The sequence below is a fragment of the Mauremys reevesii genome, linkage group 15 (assembly GCF_016161935.1).
Source record: "Mauremys reevesii isolate NIE-2019 linkage group 15, ASM1616193v1, whole genome shotgun sequence".
NCBI lineage: Eukaryota > Metazoa > Chordata > Testudines > Geoemydidae > Mauremys > Mauremys reevesii.
In genome coordinates, this window is record NC_052637.1 from 10,943,285 (window position 1) to 10,968,883 (window position 25,599).

A 25,599-nucleotide genomic window follows, 5' to 3' on the forward strand; every position below is an offset into this window, starting at 1 on the left:
TTCTCCTACAAGGCACTGAAATGCTGAATATGCCAGGATATATAGTTATATTAATTTCCATTAATTGTAACCAGAGATCAGTGCCTAAGGACACTAGATTGGGTTGGAAATCTCAGTCCAAAATTTTAGTTGATGTAGTTATTAATTTTGACTCCTAAGTCATGGCATGATGCTGGCCATTGCCAGAAGTGAAAAACAGCATTTAAGCATCATTGTTAATCTCCTGTATGTCAGTGGAAGGAATATGACACTAGATAAAGAAATGGTTTGATCTGTCGTATCAGTACTCGGTTACCAGAGAAATAGTTTCTTTTATTAGTCATTGTTCTGACATGGCAGAGGGAGACCTACCTGGACACCAGTGTTCTGTCATCAGGCCGAGACTCCTGACACTTAGCTGTGAAATCTACATTTAGCCTTAACCAGGAGAGGAAGGGGAGTTTCTGAATATTTATGGAATTAAATCATGAACTTTTAACTATGTTTTTCAATTCAATTGCCCAGTTTGTTTTATTGTTCCGAGACTAAACCCATGGAAGACAGAGACTGGAGAAATCAAACAGATGTCATGGAATTCATCCTCCTAGGATTCGGGGATCTCCCTGAACTGAAAATTCTTCTCTTCCTGATGTTCCTAGTGGTCTACATTGCAACCGTGACTGGGAACATTCTCATCACTGCACTAGTTGTGGCTGATCAGCACCTTCACACCCCCATGTACTTCTTCCTAGGGAACTTGTCCTGCTTGGAGACCTGCTACACCTCAACCATCCTGCCCCAGATGCTATCAAATCTTCTGACTGGGGACAAAACCATCTCATTCAGTGGCTGCATCATACAAATGTATTTCTTTGGTTCTCTGGTATGTACAGAATGCTATCTCCTAGCAGTGATGTCTTATGATCGGTATTTAGCGATATGTAAACCCCTGCACTATTCAACTCTTATGAAAACCAGGTTTTGTCTCCAGTTGGCTGCTGGGTCCTGGTTAAATGGTTGTTGGGCTAGTACCATCTTTGTCTCATTCCTATCACAGTTAACATTCTGTAGCCCGAATGAAATTGACCATTTCTATTGTGATGTCATCCCATTCATGGAACTCTCCTGCAGTGACACACACTGGTTCGTATTGTTCCATTTCATCATATCCTGTGTATTCATCCTGCCTCCATTCCTACTAACCCTGACATCCTATGTGTGTATCATTGCCAGCATCCTGAGTATCCCTTCCACCGCTGGGAGACAAAAGGCCTTTTCCACCTGCTCCTCCCATCTCATTGTGGTGACAATTTACTATGGAACCCTAATGATTGTCTATGTGCTTCCAAAACACAATACATTAAGCCTCCTGAACAAAGTGCTCTCTCTTTTCTACACAGTCATGACTCCCCTGGTAAATCCCCTCATCTACAGCCTGAGAAACAGAGAAGTCAAAGAAGCCTTGAGAAAAGCGGTCAGTAAATATGTGGCTTTCGGAAAAACGGTCTGAGACTTAGCGTGAAGTTTTCAAGCTGCCTGGGTGATTTAGGCAATCAGCCCCCATTGATATTAAGTTGAAAACTCCCATTGGATATCTCAGTACTAATATGAAAAAAATTGAGATGATATGTATGGAGTTACTGAGACAGAATGTTTATGTTTCTGTGCTGTGTCCATGTAACCTAACATATAGGAAAGGGTGGTTGCGGACAACTTTGTCACTCTCTCATGTTCAGCACTGATGCACCCAGTGTGATGGTATTTTTCTGCATGGCCTTGGCTAAATGTTTACCCTATAGGATGAACTTGTACAGCATCTGAAAATGCACACAGCTGACATAGCGTAAGGCACAAAAACCACTAATTACCCAAGTAAATCCCCGTGTATATCCCCTGTTCATTTTGTCTCTATGTTTATAGGCTCCGACTTCCCCGATTTACTGTGGGTGCTTGCCCTCCCTGGCCCCACCCCAACTCCACACCTTTCATGAGACCCCACCCCTTCCCCATCCCCACTCCAACCCCTCCCTACAACTCTTTCCCGAAATCCCCGCCCCAGCCCCTCCTCTTCCCCACCTCCTCCCCTGAACACACCACGTTGCCCCTCCCTCACAGAGTGTGCTAATGCTGCCAAACAGGTGTTTGGCGGAGGCTGGGCGGGAAGGGCTTGTAGGTAGGGGGAAGAGCGGGGATGCAGTGCACTCAGGGGAGGAGGAGGTGGGGCAGGTGGTGAGGGGAACTTGGCTGTCGGTGAGTGCAGAGCACCCACTAATTGTTTCCACGTGGGTACTCCAGCCCCGGAGCACTCACAGAGTTGGCACCTATGTCTATGTTAGATAATAAAGTCTTGTAATCAAATTCAGACAGTCAAATACAAGCAAAACACAATGGGTGACGTCATGTTTGTTTCTGCAGATAGTTTTTTTATGCCCCTAAACATGAAATGGATGATCCAGCTGGAGCTCAGGACAGTGTTGTCCGTCTAACTGGAAGGACCAGGGAGGGAAGTGGCCATAACCACATTCTCATCATGGAGTTTTTAACTGGGCACCAGGCAGAGTGAAGACAATTTTAACCATTTTTTTATTTCTGTAAAAAAAGCAATTTTTGATCAAAATTAATGGTTGGACAATAAAAATATGCACGTAAGCTTGGGAAATTTGCCACCCCTGAAATGGTGCTTATTGCCTTCACTGCTCTCACACAGGCCAGATGCAAATAGCCAGGCCCAAGCAGAAAAATGCCATCATACCATCAGGACACTTCACCAGGAACAACTTCATAGATCTTACCTGGGCTACAACCGGCTGTGACCAGCTCTAGCAAAGCACCAGCACCAGGCTCACTGGGCCCATGGAGGTTGGGCAAACAAAGAGTTAGACTCACAAGCCAGGGCCACTGGGACTGTCCAGAACCAGCTGGGAGTTAGCCAGGGCACACATAGAACTGAGGACATTATTGGGGTTCAGGTCTGTCAAACAGTCACCAAGGAGGGACTTGCCCTGTGGCCCTGCAGGGCATCAGCTGCTCTGCTCCTGCCAATGACACAGAGCAGTTTAAAGGAAGGGGAACTGTTACATTGGGGGTCCCCAAAAATGACTACAAAAAGTGCCCGTCGCAAGAGTGGCAGTTCTCAGTACACGGTGTCTAGTCAGTCCTAAGTGCCTTAGACAGCTCCACTGCACTCAGTGCCCTCTCCTCAGGGTGTGAGGCAACCTATGGAGAGAGGAAGTGTCTATCACCTACCAATGGGAAGAATTCCTGTGATGCCAAAATGGCAGTGCTGGCTCAGTCACTGGGAGCATGTCAGGGCTTGGCCAGAGGCAAGGGAGCTGGGCAGTGGTGAGAACAAAAGGACTTCAGCATTGCATGAAGGATTTTCCAAGGGCCCTAATGGAGTTAAGTGCCCAACTCCCATTTCACAGGGATTTGGGTGCATAACTCCATTAGGCACCTGTGAGAATCTCCGCCTGGAGAGCCACTGGTAGGTTCAATCTGTGCATTTCTGTTGGAAACAGAAATGCACTGGACTGATACAATACCCCTGCTAAACCTGCAGCTGTATCTGTATCTCACCCAACTCCAGCCAACCGTGAGAAAAGAGAAGGGAACTGAACAAGACTGCAGGGGACTGCAAAAACTAGTGACACAGTGAAAACCAGCAAGGGGGAAAACAAGAGTTTTGTGTCCCTGAAGCTGGTGTGTTTTGGGAAAGCTGAGGGAGCCACAGAATCATAGAATATCAGGGTTGGAAGGGACCTCAGGAGGTCATCTAGTCCAACCCCCTGCTCAAAGCGGGGCCAATCCCCAACTAAATCAACCCAGTCAGGGCTTTGTCAAGCGTGACCTTAAAAACCTCTAAGGAAGGAGATTCCACCACTTTCCTAGTAACATATTCCAGTACTTCACTACCCTCCTAGTGAAATAATGTTTCCTAATATCCAACCTAGACCTCCCCCATTGCAACTAGGTACCATTACTCCTTGTTCTGTCATCTGGTACCACTGAGAAAAGTCTAGCTCCATCTTCTTTGGAACCCTCTTTCAGGTAGTTGAAAGCAGTTATCAAATCCCCCCTCATTCTTCTCTTCTGCAAGCTAAATATTCCCAGTTCCCTCAGTCTCTCCTCATAAGTCATGTGCTCCAGCCCCCTAATCATTCTTGTTGCCCTCCACTGTACTCTTTCCAATTTTTACACATCCTTCTTGTAGTGTGGGGCCCAAAACTGGACATAGTACTCCAGATGAGGCCCCACCAATGTCAAATAGAGGGGAATGATCAGGTCCCTCGATCTGCTGGTAATGCCCCTACTTATACAGCCCAAAATGCGGTTAGCCTTCTCAGCAACAAGGGCACACTGTAACCCCTAGGCCCTTTTCTGCAGAACTGCTGCTTAGCCAGTCGGTCCCTAGTCTGTAACAGTGAATGGGATTCTTCCATCCTAAGTGCAAGACTCTGCACTTGTCCTTGCTGAACCTCATCAGATTTCTTTTGGCCCAATCCTCCAATTTGTCTAGGTCACTCTGGACCCTATCCCTACCCTCCAGCATACCTATCTCTCTCCTCATCTTAGTGTCATCTGTGAACTTGCTGAGGGTACAATTCATCCCATCATCCAGATCATTAATAAAGATGTTGAACAAAACCTGCCCCAGGACTGACCACTGGGGCACTGTGCTTGACCCCTGTTTCTTGTTTGTTAGATAATAAAGTCTTGTAATCAAATTTAGACAATCTAATACAAATAAAACACAGTGGATGACATTTTGGTTGCTACAGACCATTTCTTATGCCCCTAAAGACACAGTGTAGAATCCAGGCAGAGCTCAGGTCAGTGTTATTCGTCTAAGTGGAGTGCCCAGGGAAGGAAGTTGCCATAACCATGTTCCCATCATGGAGTTTTTTAGACACGGAGTGAAGAAAATTTTTTGACCAATTTTTATTTTCAGAAAAAAGCCATTTTTGATCAAAATTTATGTTTGGACAATAAAAATACTAAGTCCTGGTGCAGCATAGGTAGGGCCATAAGCCTGGGAAATCAGCCACCCCTGAAATTGTGCTTAATGCCATCCTCACCGTATCCCCCTGCAAACCAGCTACCACCATTGCACTCACACAGACCAGATGCAAACAACTAGGCATCAGCTGTGATCTCTGGATACTTCACCAGGTGCAGCTTCATACTTCTTACCTGGGCTAAGCCTAGCTGTGTCCAGCTCTGGCAAAGCACCAGCACCAGGCTCACCGGGCCCTTGGAGGCAGGGAGGTTGGGCACACAAAGAGGTAGACTCACAAACCAGGGCCACTGGGACTGTCCAGACCCAGCTGGGGGTTGCCAGGGCATCCATAGAACTGAGGCCATTCCTGGGGTCGGGTCTGTCAAATGGTCAGCGAAGAGGGACTTGGCCTGTGGCATTTAGGGCACAGAGCAGTTCAAAGGGAAGGGGCCTGTTACAATGAGTGTCCCCAAAACTGACTGCAACAAGTGCTCATCCCGAGAGAACTAGCTCTCAGGGCACCGTGTCCAGCAAGCCCCAGGTGCCATAGACAACTCTGCTCCTCACAGGGTCCTCTCCTCAGAGAATGAGGCAACCTATGTTGAGAGGAAGTGGCTACCACCTACCAACGGGCAGAAATCCTGTGGTGCCAAAATGGCAGTGCTGGCTCAGTCACTGAGAGCACTTCAGGGCTTGGCCAGAGGCAGGGGAACTGGGCACCAGAAAAACGACAGAATTTCAGCACTGAAGAAAGGATTTTCCAAGGAACCAAATCCCTTTGATATGACAGTTGAATACTTAACTCCCTTATCAAGGGTAGCCGTGTTAGTCTGTATTCACAAAACAATGAGTCTTCAGAATGCCACCGGACTCCTCACTTTTTAACTCCCTTGTATGCCTCTGAGAATCTCAGCCTGGAAAGCCACTGAGATTCTGTTATGGTAGGTTCAATCTATGTATTTCCACTGGAAACAGATGCCACAGCAACAGAAATGCACCGAACTGATGGGAAACCCCTGCTAAACCTTTGAGAGCTTCTACGGTTGTATGTGCTGTTGTAGCCATTAATGTTCCATTCAAACTGTTCTACGATTTGGTTCTCTGTGGCTCTAATTTGGAAGAGTGCACACCTATCAGTAGGTCAGAAATGAGGAAACACGTGATTATGCTCTCTAGGGTCACTAGCAGGCAGAGGAATAGAAAAGCTGCAGCCGTGCTGACCAATGGCCAATGGATAACAATCAAAGCGGAAGGGCAAGAAAGGAGAAGTTTTGATGCCAAATGACCATCAGAGGGAAGTAGAAAGGGAGGTGACGATGTACAATGGAATATAAGTGGTGAGGAATGGGCCCTGAAGAGAAAAAGGACCTCTACGTATGTAATGATAGAAGCAGATGTTGAGGAGTGAGAAATGGGCTATTATAGAGGCAGTCCTTGGACTTAAGACACAATTGTTTCCTGAAAATCGCGTCTTAAGTCGAAAAGTCCTAACTCGGAACTGATTTTTCCATACGTACAATGTTATGAAGGGAGGATCATGGTAAAGTTGAAACCAGCATTGTAAAGTCGATTTTATATTAAAATTTATAAACATCATACGTGCCCTTCGTCTTAACTCAAACATCATAAAGTCGAGGACTGTCTGTACTAAATAATGGTCAGCACGTGACAAGAACTGGAAAGAGGCAGATTATAGCAAGAATAATCCACTACTAGAGGCGAGCAGAGTAAATGGGTGTCATGCTGGGAAATGACCACTAGATTGCAGCAGAGTAGAAGAAATGTGCGGGGGTGAGGAGGATTTGCAGAAATATTGACTAAAGACCAATAGATTTTAAAAAAGAACAGGAGTACTTGTGGCACCTTAGAGACTAACACATTTATTTGAGCATAATCTTTTGTGAGCTACAGCCGACTTCTTCAGATGCATAGAATGGAACATATAGTGAGGAGATATATATACACATACAGAGAGCATGAAAAGGTGTGAGTTGTCTTACCAACTCTGAGAGGCCAATTAAGTAAGAGAAAAAACTTTTGAAGTGATAATCAAGATAGCCCAGTTCAGTTTGATAAGAAGTGTGAGAATACTTACATGGGGAGATAGGCTTGAATAGAAACTGAGAATGGCTGTGCCATTACAAACATTGAAACTAAGTTGATTGCATCTAATTTCTTGTTGGAGTCTGTTTGAAGCTTCAAAAACAGACTCCAAGGAGAAACTGCTGTACTCGAATTGCAAATTTGCTTTTTCTCAAATAAATAAGGTGCCACAAGTACTCCCGTTCTTTTTGCGGATACAGACTAACACGACTGCTACTCTGAAACCTACCAATAGAATTTAGTAGCCAACACAATAATGGGCAAGTTATACTGTCAAATGGCCACTAGGTGGAAAAATGTTGTAAGAGTGAGACATGAATAGATATTTACAGAAGTACACACTAGATTGCAGCACATATGTAATATTAACAACAGTATGGTGGGAGTACTTTATAACATCACCTTGGACAGGCATCTCCCAAAAATATAAGCTGGTGTTTGTTCATCATCAAAATATTTTCCATATAGGATCATTAGACTTAAAAAAAGTTGCAATTATACAAGTCACACTGTACAAGTCCCCTGGGCATTGTTAGCCACAAATCTTTGGAGACACAAAATGAACCAAGTGGGAGAAAGGCTGAAGTGGGACCGTATTAAAAAGTGTGAAGACTGAATACAAATAAAGGGAGCATTTACACTTTGTAAATCGAAGGGAAAGCTCATTTTCCAAAGGTAGATCAAATGTACCTGCTCATTCCTCAAGGTAACTACGGGTCTCTTCATTGAGAAAATCCAGTTTCTGCAGAAAGAGGAGAGACAAGATTCAGCTGAGGATCCCGAGTTCTGGTGGCCAGGACCTGAGAAGTAAGAGCTCATCACTTCAAGCTTGGGCTATGTTGTGGTTACAGGTGAGCACCATCTTCCTGACTGTATTTCTATACCACCACCAAACAGAGGCATGAATGTGCTTTGTGAATATTAGATGGACAAGGTGGGTGAGGTAATATCCTTTATTGGACTAGCTTCTGTTGGTGAACGAGAGAAGCTTTTGAGCAACACAGAGCTCTTCTTCAGGTGAATATTAGCAATTGTAGCCTCACCTTCCCACCGCAGTGCCAGTCAGCATTCATAGCACCATTTCACAGAGATGGAGCTTGAGATCCATATCTTGTGACAGGTCCTCAGTTGGGGATATGTGCCACTTTCACAAATGGAGCTACCTTGACTTACATCAGCTGAGGATCTGGCTCAGTGTGTGCCCCAGTGGGGTGGGAAGTGGTGCTAGAGTCTTACTAGCCCGGATCACAGATGCCAGATTCAGGGCCAGTCCACAACATTTTGTCACCTGAGGCGGGGAGCTCAAATGATGCTCCCATGCCCCCTCATTTGGGCCAAAACTTTGAAAGGTCTCAGTTCTGCCTTCTTCCTGTTCTGTTCCTCTCATGGTACTGCTCTGCTACTGGCCCCAATAAAGGAGAACTAACAACTTAAAATGCCTTGTTCAAAAATTTTAAGTAATACTTTACTATGCAGACAAGAAAAGTTACGTTTCCTGTTCAGACATTTGAAAGTCAACACTTGAAAGTCAACACTTTTTATCTGTTTGAATAATCAAAGTTTTGCTTTCCGTGCTTTCTTGGTTGCAGAGATGTGAATTGCTTCCAACTGATTATCCACAGTCTGGGTCAGTTCATGCTCTGTTGAGATGGTTGTAAGGCTGACCAGCCTCTCCCGTGTCATTCTGGAGCATAGATGTGTTTTTATTAGCTTCAGCTTGGAGAAGCTGTGTTCTCCACTGGCAACTGTTACAGGAAGTGATAGAAGTATGCACAGAGCAACAAAAGCATTTGGAAAGAGGGTAGTCATCTTATCTGTGCACATATATTCCAGAACAGCTTTTGGAGTTGATCCTGCTGAAATGTATCTTGAAAGGGCTTTCAGTTCATCACCTAAATCACTTGCATCAATATCGTGCATGTCATCATGTGTCAACACTGTCTCTAGTGCCCTGCATTGCTTGTGTAGGTCTTCTTCAGGTATAGTGAGGAGTTTTGGACTATCATACAACATCCCAAATATACTGCTGTGTTCCTTGAGCTGCATGAAACGTTCTTCAACTGACTGTATGGCACAATTGAGCACTTGGTTAAAGAATTCAACTTTGAATTGTTGTTTGGGATCTCTTATGGGATTATCCCATGCCTTGTAATCATAAACTCTTCTTCTTCGGTGACTCCTGTATTCATGAATGGGTGGGAAAATAGCTTCAGTGTAAAGCTCCTCTGCCAACTTCTGTGCATTCTTCAGAACGTTTTGAAATCCCTTATCAGACTGGTAAGGCTGTAGGTATGACTTTGCTTTGTCCAGTTGTTCCATTGCTCCAGATCTATCAAGGTCAACACCTTGGAGTCTCTTACTTACAACATTTATTTCAAACAGTATGTCATGCCACAACAGTAAGCCACGCAGAAATTTCAAGTTCTGTATGTTTCTGGTGATTCCATTTCCCTCTGCCACTGTTCTCCCATGAACAGTTCCTTTCATAGCATTATCCTCCATAATGGCAAATATGGCATCATTTACCTTCCCAATTTGGTGTTTGATAGGCTTTATCACCTCCGCCTGACTTTCCCATCATGTGGCACTCAGTGATTTCAGTGTCAGAGAGGATGTTCCCCGATGTTACTTCAAAATTTGCCATCGATGAGCTGATGCAGCAAAAAATACATAGATGCTTTGAATTACATTAAAACATTCAGCAGCCTCACTAGAAGCTAATGCTGCATCGCTGACCACCAAGTTCAATAAATGAGAACTGCATGGGACAAAATAAGCTTGAGAGTTTAACTCTAGGATCCGTGTCTGCACTCCTCTGTTCTTTCCTCTCATGTTGGCACCATTATCGTAGCCCTGTCCTCTCATGTCAGCTATCGCGATTCCCGTATCTTACAGCTTTTTAAGAAGCACATTTGTCATACCAGCTCCTGTAGTATCATCAATGGCAATAAATTCTAGAAAATGCTGTCTGACAGTCACTATTGCAGGGACATTTTCACTAGGTTCTGTTGTTGTTACAAAATGCACCATTCAAGTCATTTGTTCCGTATGGCTGTTAGGTGTGCAGTCCAGAATAACAGAGTAATATCTTGCTGACTTCAGATCTGCTACAATCTTCTGTTTGACTTTTGTTGCCAGTAACTATATGTTCTCATTTTGAACTGTTTTTCCAAGGTAGTGGTGTGTGTACATTTCTTGGGTGGTGACTCTTCTTAGATGCTCCTGGAGTACAGCATCAACCTCAGCCGTCAGCTCCACAATTTGAAGGAAGTTTCCATTGTTGGGCACATACAGCTGATCTGAAGTTCCACACAGTGCTAGGTTTTGGGTAGCAAGCATTCTCACAATGGCAATGAGCCTTTTCAGAACATTTTGCCAGTAAAGAGACTCTGATGCAATCTTCTCTTGTCTCTGAATCTTGTCTCTCCTCTTTCTGCAGAAACTGGATTTTCTCAATGAAGAGACCCGTAGTTACCTTGAGGAATGAGCAGGTACATTTGATCTACCTTTGGAAAATGAGCTTCCCCTTCGATTTACAAAGTGTAAATGCTCCCTTTATTTGTATTCAGTCTTCACACTTTTTAATACGGTCCCACTTCAGCCTTTCTCCCACTTGGTTCATTTTGTGTCTCCAAAGATTTGTGGCTAACAATGCCCAGGGGACTTGTACAGTGTGACTTGTATAATTGCAACTTTTTTTAAGTCTAATGATCCTATATGGAAAATATTTTGATGATGAACAAACACCAGCTTATATTTTTGGGAGATGCCTGTCCAAGGTGGTGTTATAAAGTACTCCCACCATACTGTTGTTAATATTACATATGTGCTGCAATGTGGCTGGAACATTAGACTGGAAGAGTTTGCAACAAAAAGAATATGCAGCGTTCTTGGATTTTGAGTACATAAGCCATGGCCTCTCCACTTTGTCACCATTGAGGATTTCACACCAGTAATGTGTTGGATGGAAACCTCTATTTTCATTGTCTTTGGGGAACATGAAGTTTTTCACTTGCTGTGGCCCATGCAGTACAAGGAAGTCCCTAAGGCTACTGCTCAAGTGGGTCCACAGTTCTAGATCATCTAGACTTAAGGAACTAAACTCAGCAGCTGCTGTTTCTTGTGCCTCCACCACACTCTTCTCTGATCTACACTTTTCTTAAGGAATCTGCATATTTACATGCATTTTAGATGGAGATATGGATGCTGCAGTAGCTGCCAGGTCACCTGCACTCTGATTAGGCATCTCCTCACCACTCACATCCTTACTGGGGCCGGAAGGCTCCCCATGAACATTTGTGTCTATGTATCTCAGGAGAGCTCCTTCCTGCTTAGGTAGAAAAGCTTACTTTGTTTTCTTTTTCTGAATGCTGCCCCAGAGGGGCGTTTTCTTCTTTCACTCATGACTGCTGAATGTGCCAGCTATAGTGGCTCTCCACACTCAGTTGAAGGGGACAAATAAGCAGGCTGGTAGCAAGGCCTGAGTGAGGGAAGAGATCAGTGTCTCAAGGGCCTAACTGGCTCCTACTACTTCAGTTGGCTGCCGGTTCTCCTCAAGTGGGTTCAGGGAAGCAGCAGGAAACAAGAAGCTTCCTGAGAAGCTGGTGTTAATCAGTCCAGGCTCCTGGGGGTGCTAGAGAGGTACATAAGAGGCTCCTCCTCCTCTCTCTCTCACCCTGAAGCTCCTGCTGCTTTCTGTTATTACTTCTCACCTTTTCTCCTGCCTACCTGTTATGTCTCTTGTGCCCTTCTTTGTCCAGCACAGCACTCCGCCATCTCTGTGCATCTAGGGCAGAGAGAATACGTATGCACCAGCAGCAGATACAATTTTCTAAACTCTGGGTCCTAGTGGCCCCCCACTCCTCCGCCCCCCCACACACACATACAGTCTGGCACCTAAGGTGGCCACCTCAGTTCATCTCATGGTAAGGCCAGCTCTGGCCAGATTGTTTCTAGACTCTGAGTTCAGGGACAGCATATTTTTCCCCCCACTCCTCTGTGCCATTCTTGTTCCTATATTTTCCTCCCACAATCATTATGGAGTGTGGAGGGTCGTTCCCCAGTTAGGGTTGCACAAGAACCTGGTTCTGCCCCTTCCTAAGATCCATCCTCCAAAGAGCTGTATTTTATTACTGCTACATAGTCAACATCAGGCAACAGAAAAGGCATTGTTAGTCTATGACAATGTCACCATCACAACGACAGGAACTAAGGGAGAATTTACTCCACTTCAGAATTTATGGCATAAACTGATCTCTTGTGAGGGGGTGAAAATTATTCCTTCTCCTAAAGGGCACTAAAATGCTGAATATACCAGGCTATATGGTTAGATTAATTTCCATTAGTTCTAACAAAAGATCATGCCTAAGGATACTAAACTGCACGGGAAATCTCAGCGAAAATATTAGTTGATATATTTATTAATTTTGACTTCTAAGTCATGGCATGATTCTGGTCTTTGCCAGAAGTGAAATATTGTATTTAAGCATAATTGTAAAGCTCCAGTAAGTTACTAGATAGGATATGACAGTAGATAGAGACGTGGTCTTATCTGTTATATCAGTACTCAGCTACCAGAGAAATGGACTATTATATTAGTCATTGCTCTGATATGGCAGAATGAGGTCTTCATGGATACCAATGATCTGTCCTTGGACTGAAACTCCTGGCACTTAGCTCTGAAGTCTACATTTAGTCTTAAACTTTCCGCCTGTAACCAGGACAGGGAGGGGAGTTTCTGAATATATTCACAAGACTTGATTAACTTTTAACTCTGTGTCCTTCCAGTTCCATTGCACAGTTTGTTTTCTTGTTCCTTGACTCAACCCATGGCAGACAGAGACTGGAGAAATCAAACAGTTGTCAAAGAATTCAACTTCCTGGGATTTGGGGATCTCCCTGACCTGCAAATTCTACTCTTTGTGATGTTTCTAGTGATCTACATCACAACCGTGAGTGGGAACATCATCATCATTGCACTAGTTGTCACTGATCAGCACCTTCACACCCCCATGTACTTCTTCCTGGGGAACTTGTCCTGCTTGGAGACCTGCTACTCCTCAACCATTCGGCCCCAGATGCTGGCCAATCTCCTGACTGGGGACAAAACCATCTCATTCAGTGGCTGCTTCACACAGCTATATTTCTTTTGTGCTCTGGCGGCTACAGAATGCTATCTCCTAGCAGCGATGTCTTATGATCGGTATTTAGCGATATGTAAACCCCTGCACTATTCAGCTCTTATGAATATCAGATTTTGCCTCCAGCTGGCTGCTGGGTCATGGTTGAATGGTTATTTGGCTACTGCCATATTTGTATTATTCATGTCTCATTTAATATTCTGTGGCCCGAATGAAATTGACCATTTCTATTGTGATCTCATCCCATTGATAAATCCTGCAGTGACACACACCTGATCGTATTGTTAGATTTCATACTGGCCTGTGTATTCATCCTGCCTCCATTCCTACTAACACTGACATCCTATGTGTGTATCCTCACCACCATCCTGAGAATCCCTTCCATCTCTGGGAGGCAAAAGGCATTTTCCACCTGCTCCTCTCACCTCATTGTAGTGACGATTTACTATGGAACCCTAATGGTTGTCTACATGCTACCGAAACGCGACACATTAAGCTTCTTCAACAAAGTGCTCTCTCTTTGCTACACAGTCCTGACTCCCCTGGTAAACCCCCTCATCTATAGCCTGAGAAACAGAGAGGTCAAGGAAGCCTTGAGCAAAGCAGTAAGTACATTTGTGGCTTTCACAAAAACATGCAGAGATTCCTAGATAATAACTTTGCTTAAATCACCCAGGCAGCTGTAAAAACCTCAGGCTATCAGACCCTCATTGAAATTCAATTGAAATCCCCCATTGAAAATGTCACAACTAATGTGAAATAAATGGAGATGATCTGCATGGAGTTAGGCCTGGTCTACACAAGGCTGTTATTTCGGAATTAGCCCAGTTAATTACAAAAAAAAAAAAAAAAGATTCCGTTCCCATGACCAAACCGGCTTTTTCAATTTAAAGGGCTCTTTAATGCGGTTTCTGTACTCCACCTCGGCAAGTGGAGTAGCACTTTAACCCGGGATTGCAATCTTGATTTAAGGTATTGTGGATGCAATTCAACATTATCGGCCTCCGGGAGCTATCCCAGAATGCTCCCTTGTGACTGCTCTGGACAACACTCTCAACTCCGATGAACTAGCCAGGTGGACAGGAAAAGCCCTGGGAACTTTTGAATTTCATTTCCTGTTTGGTCACCGTCAGCATATGTGACCATTAGTACAGTCCACCATCACAGGCAACCATGCAGAGTTCAGCATCACAGGAGATGACGCAGTCCCGGATTCGCATACGAGCTCCAGCATGGTCTGAACGGGAGGTTCTGGATCTCATCACATGTTGGGGAGATGAGTCTGTTACGGCAGAACTACGTTCCAAAAAAAAAAAAACACGTAAATATGTACGCTTAAGTCTCCAGGGCCATGATGGAAAGAGGCTACTCCAGGGACACAGAGCAGTGTTGTACAAAAATCAAGGAGCTCAGGCAAGCGTACCTAAAAGCCAAAGAGGCAAACGGTGCTCTGGGTCACAGCCCCATACATTCTGCTTTTACCGTGAGCTGCATGCAATTATGGGGGGAGACACCACCACTACTCCATCACTGTCCATGGACACCTGCAAGGGGGAAGTTGCATGGAGTGAGGAGGAAGAGGAGGAGGAGGAGGACAGTGCACAGATTGCAAGTGGGGAATCTGTTTCCCCCCCTAGCCAGGAACTATGCTTAATGCTGGAGCCAATAGCCTCCCCGCCACTCCCAATGGGGGCTCCCGGACCATGACACTGGAGAAGGTAGTTCTGGTGAGTTAGAGCCTGATTAGAACCATGCGGTGGGGGGCAGGTTGGAAACCCAGTCGTGCTGGGCTGTTCACATATAGTTTAAAGGGCTCATCTCTGCTCAGAGCCTCATCGGAGCCACGCAGTGGGCACGGGGGTAAGGGGGGGTGTTGTGTGAAGTGATCATCCCAGAGAGCCCGCAGGCCCTCATTTTATATGGCAATATCATCAGGCATTGCTTGCTATGGGAAAGTGGACCCAGCAGTTTGAAAACATGGAAATTAATGTAGAAGAAGCAGAACCCTGCGTGCCCCTAGGCTGCCTACAAGCTGAATTCTGTTGCCCAGCTGTGTGTGATGGCTTACTCACAACAAAGTGTCCCCTTTGTTCTCTGAAATATATATTTTTAAATACTACCCTCCCTTTTTCTCCTCCTGCAGGTGCAAATGTTTCAACAAGGCCCCTATCTACTCCGTCCCAGAGGCAGGTCCAGATTAGAAGGCAGAAAACACGAACTCGGGAAGACATGTTCGCCGAGTTCATGCAGTCCTCCCACACTGATAGGGCCCAGCTGAATGCATGGAGGCAAACAATTGTGGAGTCCTGTAAAGCATTACAGGAACACAAAGACAGGAGAGATGAGTGTGTTGAGAACAGGCAGGACTCTATGGTCAAGCTCATGGGGGAGCAAACTGACATGCTCGGCTGTATGGTGGATCTAATGTGGGAAAGGCAGCAAGACCACAGACTGCTGTTGCATCCCCTGTATAACCCCCTCCCTTCTCCCCAAGTTCCACAGGCTCCTCACCCAGATGCCCAAGAACACAAGGAGGGAGGCTATGGGAACCCACACAACCCCAGAGGATCACCCAAGCACCAGAAAGCTGACATATGCAAACTTTTGATTTGGTTTCTGGACTTATCCTTCCCTCCTCCTCCTCCTCCTTCTCCTCCTCCACCCCCCTAAACCAAGCCCCTCCCCCCCATCTGCCTTCTCCCAATGTGTTGTGCAAAAAATAATGAAGTACAGTTTTTTAAAACAATATAGTCTTTCATTTCCTTTCATATATATAGGGGGTGGGTAACTTCAAGAGAAACAAACACAACTGTCACACCATACCGCCAGTCATGAAACTGGCTTTCAAAGTTTCTCTGATGCACAGCGCGCCCTGTCTGGCTGTGTAAAATTGGCCACCAGATGAGTTGCCTCAAACTCCCACCACACCATAAATGTCTCCCCCTTGCACTGACAGAGACTGTGGAGCACACAACAACCAGCAATTACAATTGGAATGTTGGTTGTGCTGAGATCTAACCGAGTCAGTACACTGCGCCAGCGCGGTTTCAAACGTCCAAAAGCGCATTCTACCACCATTCTGCACTTGCTCAGCCTATAGTTGAACCGCTTCTTACTACTATCCAGGGTGCCTGTGTACAGCTTCATGAGCCATGGCGTTAAGGGGTGGGCTGGGTCTGCGAGGATAACTATAGGCATTTCAACATCCCCAACAGTAATTTTCTGGTCTGGGAAGTCAGTCCCTTCCTGCAGCTGTTCAAATAGACCAGAGTTCCTGAAGATGCGAGCATCATGCACCTTTCCCAGCCATCCTACATTGATGTCAGTGAAATGTCCCTTGTGATCCACCAGTGGTTGCAGCACTATGGAAAAGTACCCCTTGCGGTTTATGTACTGGCCGCCCCGGTGTGCCGGGGCCAAGATAGGGATATGTGTTCCATCCATCACCCCACCGCAGTTAGGGAAACCCAGCTCATTAAAGCCACCCACAATGGTCTACACATTTCCCAAAGACACTACCCTTAATAGCGGCTGGTCAATGATTGTGTTGGCTACTTGCAGCACTGCAGCACCCACAGTAGATTTGCCCACTCCAAACTGATTCCCGACTGACCGGTAGCTGTCGTGCATTGCAAGCTTCCACAGTGCTATGGCCGCTCACTTCTCAACTGTGAGGGTTGCTCTCATTTTGGTGTCTTTGCACTTCAGGGCAGGGGACAGCAAGTCACAAAGTTCCATGAAAGTGGCCCTTTGCATATGAAAGTTTGCAGCCACTGGGAATCATCCCAGACCTGCAACACTATGTGGTCCCACCAGTCTGTGCTTGTTTCCCGTGCCCAGAATCGGCGTTCCACAACATGAACCAGGCCCAATGCCACCATGAGCTCCCAATCGCCACATGCCGTGCTTCTAGGAATGGCTATGCCCATGTCCTCATCAGAATAGTAATTGCGTTGTCGTCACTTCCTTGCCCGGTTTTACAGGTACTGCACATAGTGCTGGATAATGTGCAAGGTATTTACAATGGTCAAAACTGCAGCGGAGATCTGAGTGGGCTCCAGGCTTGCCTCGCTATGGCGGCTGCACACGTAATCCTGGAAAAAGGGTGCAAAACGAGCTGTTTGATTCAAGATGGCCGATAAAAGGCGGTAAATGGCTGTCTTCTGTAGCTTTCACGGAGTCAGGAAGTTTGTTAGAGCTGCAAGAGCGGGAAGCAGAGTTTGCGGTGGAAACGTGAGCAAAGTTTGCAGCGGAAGCTGTGCCGCTCCGTTCATGATGGCCAAAAAACAGAATGGAATTGTTGCCTTCTGTAGCTTCCATGGGAACCCATGACTGACAACATGGAAAAAGTGATGGAAGCTGTGTGACTCTTTTTATGGTAGCCGAAATAAGATGGGAAATGGTTAGATGAAAGAGTGGATAGAAAGACGAGAGGACATGCGAGGTGGATTCATTGTACCAGGAGACAGGCGGTGCACCGTGCTGCACTGTCTGCTGGTAGTATGGCATCTGCTGTAGCTTTCACAGAGGGAGTAGGGAGTGGCAGCATACACCCAGAAAAACCTGTGAGAATGTTTTTGCCCCATCATGCACTGGGAGCTTAACCCACAATTCCAGTGGGCAGCAGAGATGGCAGGAACTGTGGGATAGCTACCACAGTGCACTGCTCCGACATTCAATGCTAGCCTCAGTACTGTGGATGCACACCTCCGAATTCACAACACGGAAATCTTCCAAAAATTAGAATAAAATAAGTTCAAATTAATTTCATTCTGTGGACGTACCCTTACTGAGACAGTCTTTGTAGTCCCATGTATAGGAAAGTGCGGTTGTGGACAGCTCTATCGTGTTCAGCACTGATAGACGCAGTATGATGGTATTTTTCTCCAAGGTCTTGTCTTAACAGTCATCTTATGTGAGGAGCATGTACAGCGTCTCAAACTGCCTTACCCAAAATCAGCTCTGTGCAGAAAATCCACTAACGATTAAAGGAAATCCCTGTGTATATCCTCTGTCTGTTCTTTCTCTATGCTAGACACTTAAGTTTTGTAATCAAATTCAGACAGTCTAATACAAACAAAACACGATGGGTGACATCATCATGCTTTTTGCTGCAGATCATTTCTTATGCCCCTAAGGACACAATGGAGAATCCAGCTCAGGTCAGTGTTGTCCATCTAAGTGGAAGGACCAGGGAGGGCAGAGGCCATAACCAGGGTCCCATCATGGTGTTTTTAACTGGGCAACAAGCAGAGTGGAGAAAATTTTAAGCACATTTTTATATCCATAAGAAAACCATTTCTGATCAAAATTTATGTTCGGACAATAAAAATACTAACTCCTGGTGCAGCAGAGATGGGGACGGAATTCTGGGAAATCTGCCACACCTGAAATTGTGCTTAATGCCGTCATAGCCCTCTGGAAACCAACCACCTTCACTGTGCTCACAAAGGCTGGATGCAAGTGACCAGGCCCCAGCAGTGACCTCTGGACTCTTCACCAGGAAAAGCTTCATAGCTTCATGCGATCAGCTCTGGCAAAGCCACAGCACCAAGCTCACAGGGCCCTTGGAGGCGGGAGGTTGGGCACACAAAGTGGTTATTCTTACAGCAAAACAGTGTAAGAGACACCCCAGGTTGGAAAATTGAGGAGACACAGCTGTCTTTCTGTCCTGATTGTACCCCAGGTAATGGCACAGTATCTTACCTCTTGCTCTATCTCCAGCACTGTTTTGATCCACTCTTCCATTCTCGGGGGTTTATATCCCCTATCTTTGCATCTTTATCTAGGGATTTTACTAGTAGGTAATTTTCCCCCCCCCATTTCCTTTTCCCGCCCTCCTATTTGCTGGTCCTTCTTCTGGGTGCAGAGAATCTACCCTTTTCTTTTTCCTTGCTTGCATCCAGTCTTCCTCAGTGCTTTCCCTATCCTCATGGTCTAGCCAGGTTTCAGTTTCATTTATCTCTTCCATTTCACTCTGCCTAACCAGCCAGTAGCTCCTCTATCAGCCCACAATCACCACTGAGACAACCCTTCTTCAGCCAGACCCTAAATACTTCCTGCTGCACCCCATGAATTTATATAGGGTTAAGGAGCCAATCAGGGATTATTAAAACCACTGTCAGTCAGATCACTTGAGGTGGAACCTCCCATGGCATTCAACCACTGCAGATTGTGTGCTGCAGGGACTAACCAAATTACAAGTAGCAATGCGGGGATGTTAGTTGTCTGGTAGCCCTATAGACCAAGGTGCAAATCCCCCGCCTCCACGCCTTACATCACCCCTGTTGGCAGTGCTGCCCAGCCAGGTTCCTCTGTAAGGATGATGGTGTGCTTAGCAGATAAGAGAAGCTTGCCTATATAATCCAACATAATGGCTTCCTCTAGATGGGTGCATCTATTGGGTTTCTGGGAAACTGGGTGGGCGGAAGCACCCAAGAGCACTTGTGCAAAGTCAGTGTTTGGTTGGCTGCTACTGGAGACCCAAACGGTGGCAATAGGGCATGGCAGGCCCAGAGGCAGGAACTGAGGCAGATGGTAAGTGGCCTGCGGGGGTGTTGGAGGGGGCAGCAGTGGTGGTGGGGCTTGAGGGGGACACAGATGGACCAGGGGGCAGGCTTCCCACCACACACCCTGTGTTCCCACAAACACAGTCTAAACCCCCACCACTAGAGCACAGTTAAAGAGTTACTCAGTTTTTGATGGCCCCCTCCACAGTGGTCTCCAGAGTCCTGTGTGCTCCCCCAGCAGCCGGTGGTCTTCTCAGTCCTCTTCTTCCTCCTCCAAGCTTCAGCAGCTTCCCAGCGTAAACACAGCTCCAGCAGCAGCAGCTCCTCCTGCAGCAGCCTTGGTGGCCAGGCAGGAAGGACCCCCCCAGAGGTGGTAGCTGTAGTGGTGGTGGAGGATAGGGAGTGCATGGAGAAGGAGGTGAGGGGAAAAGTGCAGTCAGAAATGAAGCAGGATATGGGTGAGGAGCCAGTATAGGGGTTGCAACCTGGCTCACTCTAAGTAAATGTGCGCCAGGTTCTCCCTCACGCCGCAGAAGGGGCAGGTGTCCAGGACAGGGGTAAACCGCGCCAAGTACACGCCCGTGCTCACGGCCCCATGGAGGAGCCGACAACTGATATCCCCGGCGGGCCTCGGGAACAGGGTGGAGTACAGGCTGGCCCACCGGGGCTCCTCACCCTCCAGAGGTTGCAGGAGGTCCTGCCACTTGGTGTCGGGGCGGGACACGAGGGTGAGGAAGTGAAGGGTGTGGAGCACGAGCGTGTAGAGATGCTTCCTTGGCACGGTTTGGAAATGGACCGGCTCCAACATAGAGATGGGATAATTGTCATAGACTGCAAAAGAAAAATTAAAGAAAAGAAAGGTAAAAGAAAACCCTCTGGGATAGATTAGCATACCAGCTACTCTCACAGACAGATTCAAAACACAGAGGATGTTCCCCTGGGTGAACATCTTAATACACACAAGAATAGCCAAATGTGATAATTCCCTTAATGGCACCAAATCAAGTTACAAAGAAAATAAACATAAACCTATTTATACCTTTTTAAAACTTACTACTCTGATAAGAGGCTGGTTCCTTGATCTTTTTCACTCCGGCTGAAACTGAAACTGACTAAACAAAGGAAAACTTCCCTCCTTCCTTTTGAAACATCTTGTTCCCCCATTGGTTTCTCTGGTCAGGTGTCAGCTAGGCTAGGTGAACTTCTTATCCCTTTACAGGTAAAAGAGGCATTAACCCTTAACTATCTGTTTATGACAAAGATGATAAAGTCACTGCGGAGAAACTAAATGGATTCTTTGCTTCAGTCTTCACGGCTGAGGATGTTAGGGAGATTCCCAAACTTGAGCTGGCTTTTGTAGGTGACAAATCTGAGGAACTGTCACAGATTGAAGTGTCCCTCGAGGAGGTTTTGGAATTAATTGATAAACTCAACATTAACAAGTCACCGGGACCAGATGGCATTCGCCCAAGAGTTCTGAAAGAACTCAAATGTGAAGTTGCAGAACTATTAACTAAGGTTTGTAACCTGTCCTTTAAATTGGCTTTGGTACCCAATGACTGGAAGTTAGCTAATGTAACACCAATATTTAAAAAGGGCTCTAGAGGTGATCCCCGCAATTACAGACCGGTAAGTCTAACGTCAGTACCGGGCAAATTAGTCGAAACAATAGTTAAGAATAAAATTGTCAGACACATAGAAAAACATAAACTGTTGAGCAATAGTCAACATGGTTTCTGTAAAGGGAAATCGTGTCTTACTAATCTATTAGAAGTTCTTTGAAGGGGTCAACAAACATGTGGACAAGGGGGATCCAGTGGACATAGTTTACTTAGATTTCCAGAAAGCCTTTGACAAGGTCCCTCAGCAAAGGCTCTTACGTAAATTAAGCTGTCATGGGAAAAAAGAGAAGGTCCTCCCATGGATTGAAAACTGGTTAAAAGACAGGGAACAAAGGGTAGAAATTAATAGTAAATTCTCAAAACGAAGAGGGTAACTAGTGGTGTTCCCCAAGGGTCAGTCCTAGGACCAATCCTATTCAATTTATTTATTTATAAATGATCTGGAGAACGGGGTAAACAGTGGGGTGGCAAAGTTTGCAGATGATACTAAACTGCTCAAGGTAGTTAAGACCAAAGCAGACTGTGAAGAACTTCAAAAAGATCTCACAAAACTAAGTGATTGGGCAACAAAATGGCAAATGAAATTTAATGTGGATAAACGTAAAGTAATGCACGTTGGAAAAAATAACCCCAAGTATACATACACTATGATGGGGGCTAATTTAGCTACAACAAGTCAGGAAAAAGAACTTGGAGTCATCGTGGATAGTTCTCTGAAGATGTTCACACAGTGTGCAGAGGCGGTCAAAAAAGCAAACAGGATGTTAGGAATAATTGAAAAGGGGATAGAAAATAAGACTGAGCATATATTATTGCCCTTATATAAATCCATGGTACACCCAAATCTCGAATACTGTGTACAGATGTGGTCTCCTCACCTCAAAAAAGATATACTGGCACTAGAAAAGTTTCCGAAAAGGGCAACTAAAATGATTAGGGGTTTGGAGAAGGTCCCATATGAGGAGAGATTAAAGAGGCTAGGACTCTTCAGCTTGGAAAAGATAAGAGTAAGGGGGGATATGACAGAGGTATATAAAATCATGAGTGATGTTGAGAAAGTGGATATGGAAAAGTTATTTATTTATTCCCATAATACAGGAACTAGGGGTCACCAAATGAAATTAATAGGCAGCAGGTTTAAAACAAATAAAAGGAAGTTCTTCTTCTCACAGCGCACAGTCAACATGTGGAACTCCTTACCTGAGGAGGTTGTGAAGGCTAGGACTATAACAGCGTTTAAAAGAGAACTGGATAAATTCATGGTGGTTAAGTCCATAAATGCCTATTAGCCAGGATGGGTAAGGAATGGTATCCCTAGCCTCTCTTTGTCCGAGGATGGAGATGGATGGCAGGAGAGAGATCACTTGATCATTGCCTGTTAGGTTACTCCCTCTGGGGTAGCTGGCATTGGCCACTGTCGGTAGACAGATACTGGGCTAGATGGACCTTTGGTCTGACTCGGTATGGCCGTTCTTATGTTCTTATGTTCAATCTCTACATTTCCTTTGGAAAGAGACCCCATATCAACAGAAATACACTGGATGGATGGAAAACCCCTGCTGAAACTTTCTGAGCCACTGCCGTTGTTGTAGGTGCTGTTGTAGCTACTGTCAATAGATGTTTTAGCTGTGTGTGTGTGTGTTCTCACAGTGTGCTGCTCTGGCTCTGGCCAGGTAACCAGTACAGCAGACTTTGGTCAAAATTCCCAGCAAACCCACCAGACTCCAATTCAGTAGTGAAGGCACTCAGCCAGGTTTATTGCCGATGAAGCACGGTCCTAGCTGCCCGGATCAATATCTATAGTTACACTAGAATATGTATGCCTGTGACAATGGATATGGCTCAGGGAACAGCGGGTATTTTCTGTTCCCTCCTAGGCTGGACAAAGTCACCCCATCTGCTACTCTTCTTTAGTACACTGATACAAGCAAGTTTTGTATTGTCCCTCTGACATAGTTAGTGACTGCTCCCTGCTGTGTTTGTCACCACCCAATACCTTATCAAAACATCTCTATCCTTCTTACTGTCATCCTGACCTTATCTTTAAAGGGTCAGCATGTTCCTCTTATCTTTGGGGAGTGGGCTTCTGCCATTCTTGGTATTGGGGTGTTCTGGTACTGTCCTTCTGGAATGTGTTTAAGTGACTGCTAAGTGCCTAGGGTTGCTTCTGTTTTTCCAATAATGGGAAAGTTTATATATCAGAGAGTGAACCTGCCAGCAGGCATGTTTTGTAACATCCTTCTTCTGCTCACAGCCTGACTTTGCTTTATAGTAGACAGGCCTGACTTAAGTTCAGGCCTTAGGCCTTATGTCTCAGGCTCTCTCTACTACAGCCACTAATGTTGCAATCAGGCTGTTCTACGATTTGGTTCTCAGTGGCTCTACTCTGGAATAGCGCATATGTAGCAGTAGGTAAGAAATGAGGAAAGGGGTGATTAAGCTCTCTAGAGTCATTAGGGGGCAGACGAATGGAAAGATGTAGTGGTGTTGTCCAGTGGATAGCAGCCAAAGTGGAAGGGCAAGAAAGAAGGTGGTATGTTGTCAAATGACCACCTGAAGGAAGTGGAAAGGAAGGTGAAGTTGAATAACAGTGTATAAATGGTGGGAAATGGGCCCTGAAGAGAAAAGGACATCTGCAATATGTAATGAACTGTGGATAGTAGCAGATGTTGTGGAGCGAGAAATGGGCTGTTATACTAAATAATGGCCAGGTGAGATGAGTCAAGCACTGGAAAGATGCACCTATGACAAGAAGAAGAATCCACTAGAGGACAGCAAAGAAAAAGTCTGCCATGCTGGGAAATCAACACTAGATGGCAGCAGAGCAGAGGAACTGAAGGGGGTGTTGGAAATACTGACTTGTGACCAAAAGATTTTTGTAGCGAATAGAATACTACTAGAAAAAGGGCCACTAGGTGGCAGCATATATTGAATATTAATAACCGGGTAGGGCAAGTAGATTATAACAGGCATCTCCCAAGAATGAAAGCTGGTGTTTGTTCATGATCTAAAATATATTCCTCATGGACTCATTAGACTTAATAAAAGATACAATTATAAAAGTCACATTATACATGTCCCAGTGGGCATTGTTAGCTACAAAGCTTTGGAGACAAACAAATCAATGAAGTGGGAGAAAGGTTGAATTGTGACCGTACTAAAAACCGTGAAGACTGAATACAAATATGAGGCAGCATTTGCACTTTGTAAATCCAAGGGGAAGCTCATTGCCAAAATGTAGATCAAATGCACCTGCTCATCCCTTCAGGTAACTGCAAATCTCTTCACTGAGAAAACCCAGTTTCTGCAGAAAGAGGAGAGACAAGAACCTCATCTGAGGATCCTGAATCCTGGCGGCCGAACCCTGAGAAATAAGAGTTAATTGCTTCAAGCTTGGGCTGTGCTGTGGTTACAGGTGAGCACCATCTTCCTGACTGTATTTCTATACCACTGCCAAACAGAGGCATGAATGTGTTTTGTGAATAGTAGAGGGACAAGGTGGGTGAGATAATATCTTTTATTGGACCAACTTTTGAGCAACACAGAGCTCTTCTTCAGGTGAATATTATCAGTTTTATCCTCACCTACCCTCAGCAGTGCCAGTCAGCGTTCATAGCACCATTTCACAGAGATGGAGGCTGAGATCCATGTCCTGTACAGGTCCTCAGGTGGGGAACTGACCCACTAACACAAATGGAGATGCCTTGAATTATATCAGCTGGGGATCAGGCTCAGTGTCCCCCAATAGGGTGGGGAGTGGTGAAGGAGTGTCACATGCTCGGATCAAACATGCCAGATTGTTTCTAGACTCTGAGTTCAGGGACAACATCTTCCACCCCCACCCCACGTGAATTATCATTCCACAAATATTATGTAGTGCAGAGGGTCACTCCCCAGTTAGGGTTGCACATCAGCCTCATTTTGTCCCATCCTAAGATCCACCCCCCAAAGAGATGTATTTTATTACAGCTACAGTTAACATCAGGAAAAAGAAAAGGCATTGCCAGTCCCTGACCCACATCATCATCACCACCATAAGAACTAAGGGAGAATTTACTCCACTTCAGAATTTATTGCATAAACTGATGTCTTGTGAGGGGGTGAAAATTATTCCTTCTCCTACAAGGCACTGAAATGCTGACTATACCAGGATATATAGTTATATTAATTTCCATTAATTGTAACCAGAGATCAGTGCCTAAGGACACTAGACTGGGTTGGAAATCTCAGTCCAACATTTTAGTCGATGT

The 25,599-nt window shown here is 45.3% G+C and overlaps 1 protein-coding gene across 3 annotated transcripts; it reads left to right on the forward strand.

Moving 5' to 3' along the window:
* Positions 1 to 509: 509 nt before the first annotated feature.
* On the forward strand, positions 510 to 6,503 carry LOC120383690 (olfactory receptor 6N1-like). Of its 3 annotated transcripts, XR_005588501.1 has the most exons (3): positions 1,142 to 1,282; positions 1,380 to 1,453; positions 2,395 to 2,564. XR_005588501.1 is itself a non-coding variant. In XM_039501861.1 (2 exons), the coding sequence occupies exons 1-2, from the start codon at positions 533 to 535 to the stop codon at positions 6,158 to 6,160; spliced, it is 930 nt and encodes a 309-aa protein (XP_039357795.1). In that variant the 5' UTR covers positions 510 to 532; the 3' UTR covers positions 6,161 to 6,503. The 3 variants fall into 3 exon arrangements, 2 of the variants coding, with proteins under 2 accessions (XP_039357795.1, XP_039357794.1); XM_039501861.1 differs by lacking the exon at positions 2,395 to 2,564 and adding an exon at positions 6,152 to 6,503 and having other exon boundaries at positions 510 to 1,453; XM_039501860.1 differs by having other exon boundaries at positions 510 to 1,453.
* The last annotated feature ends 19,096 nt before the right edge of the window (positions 6,504 to 25,599 follow it).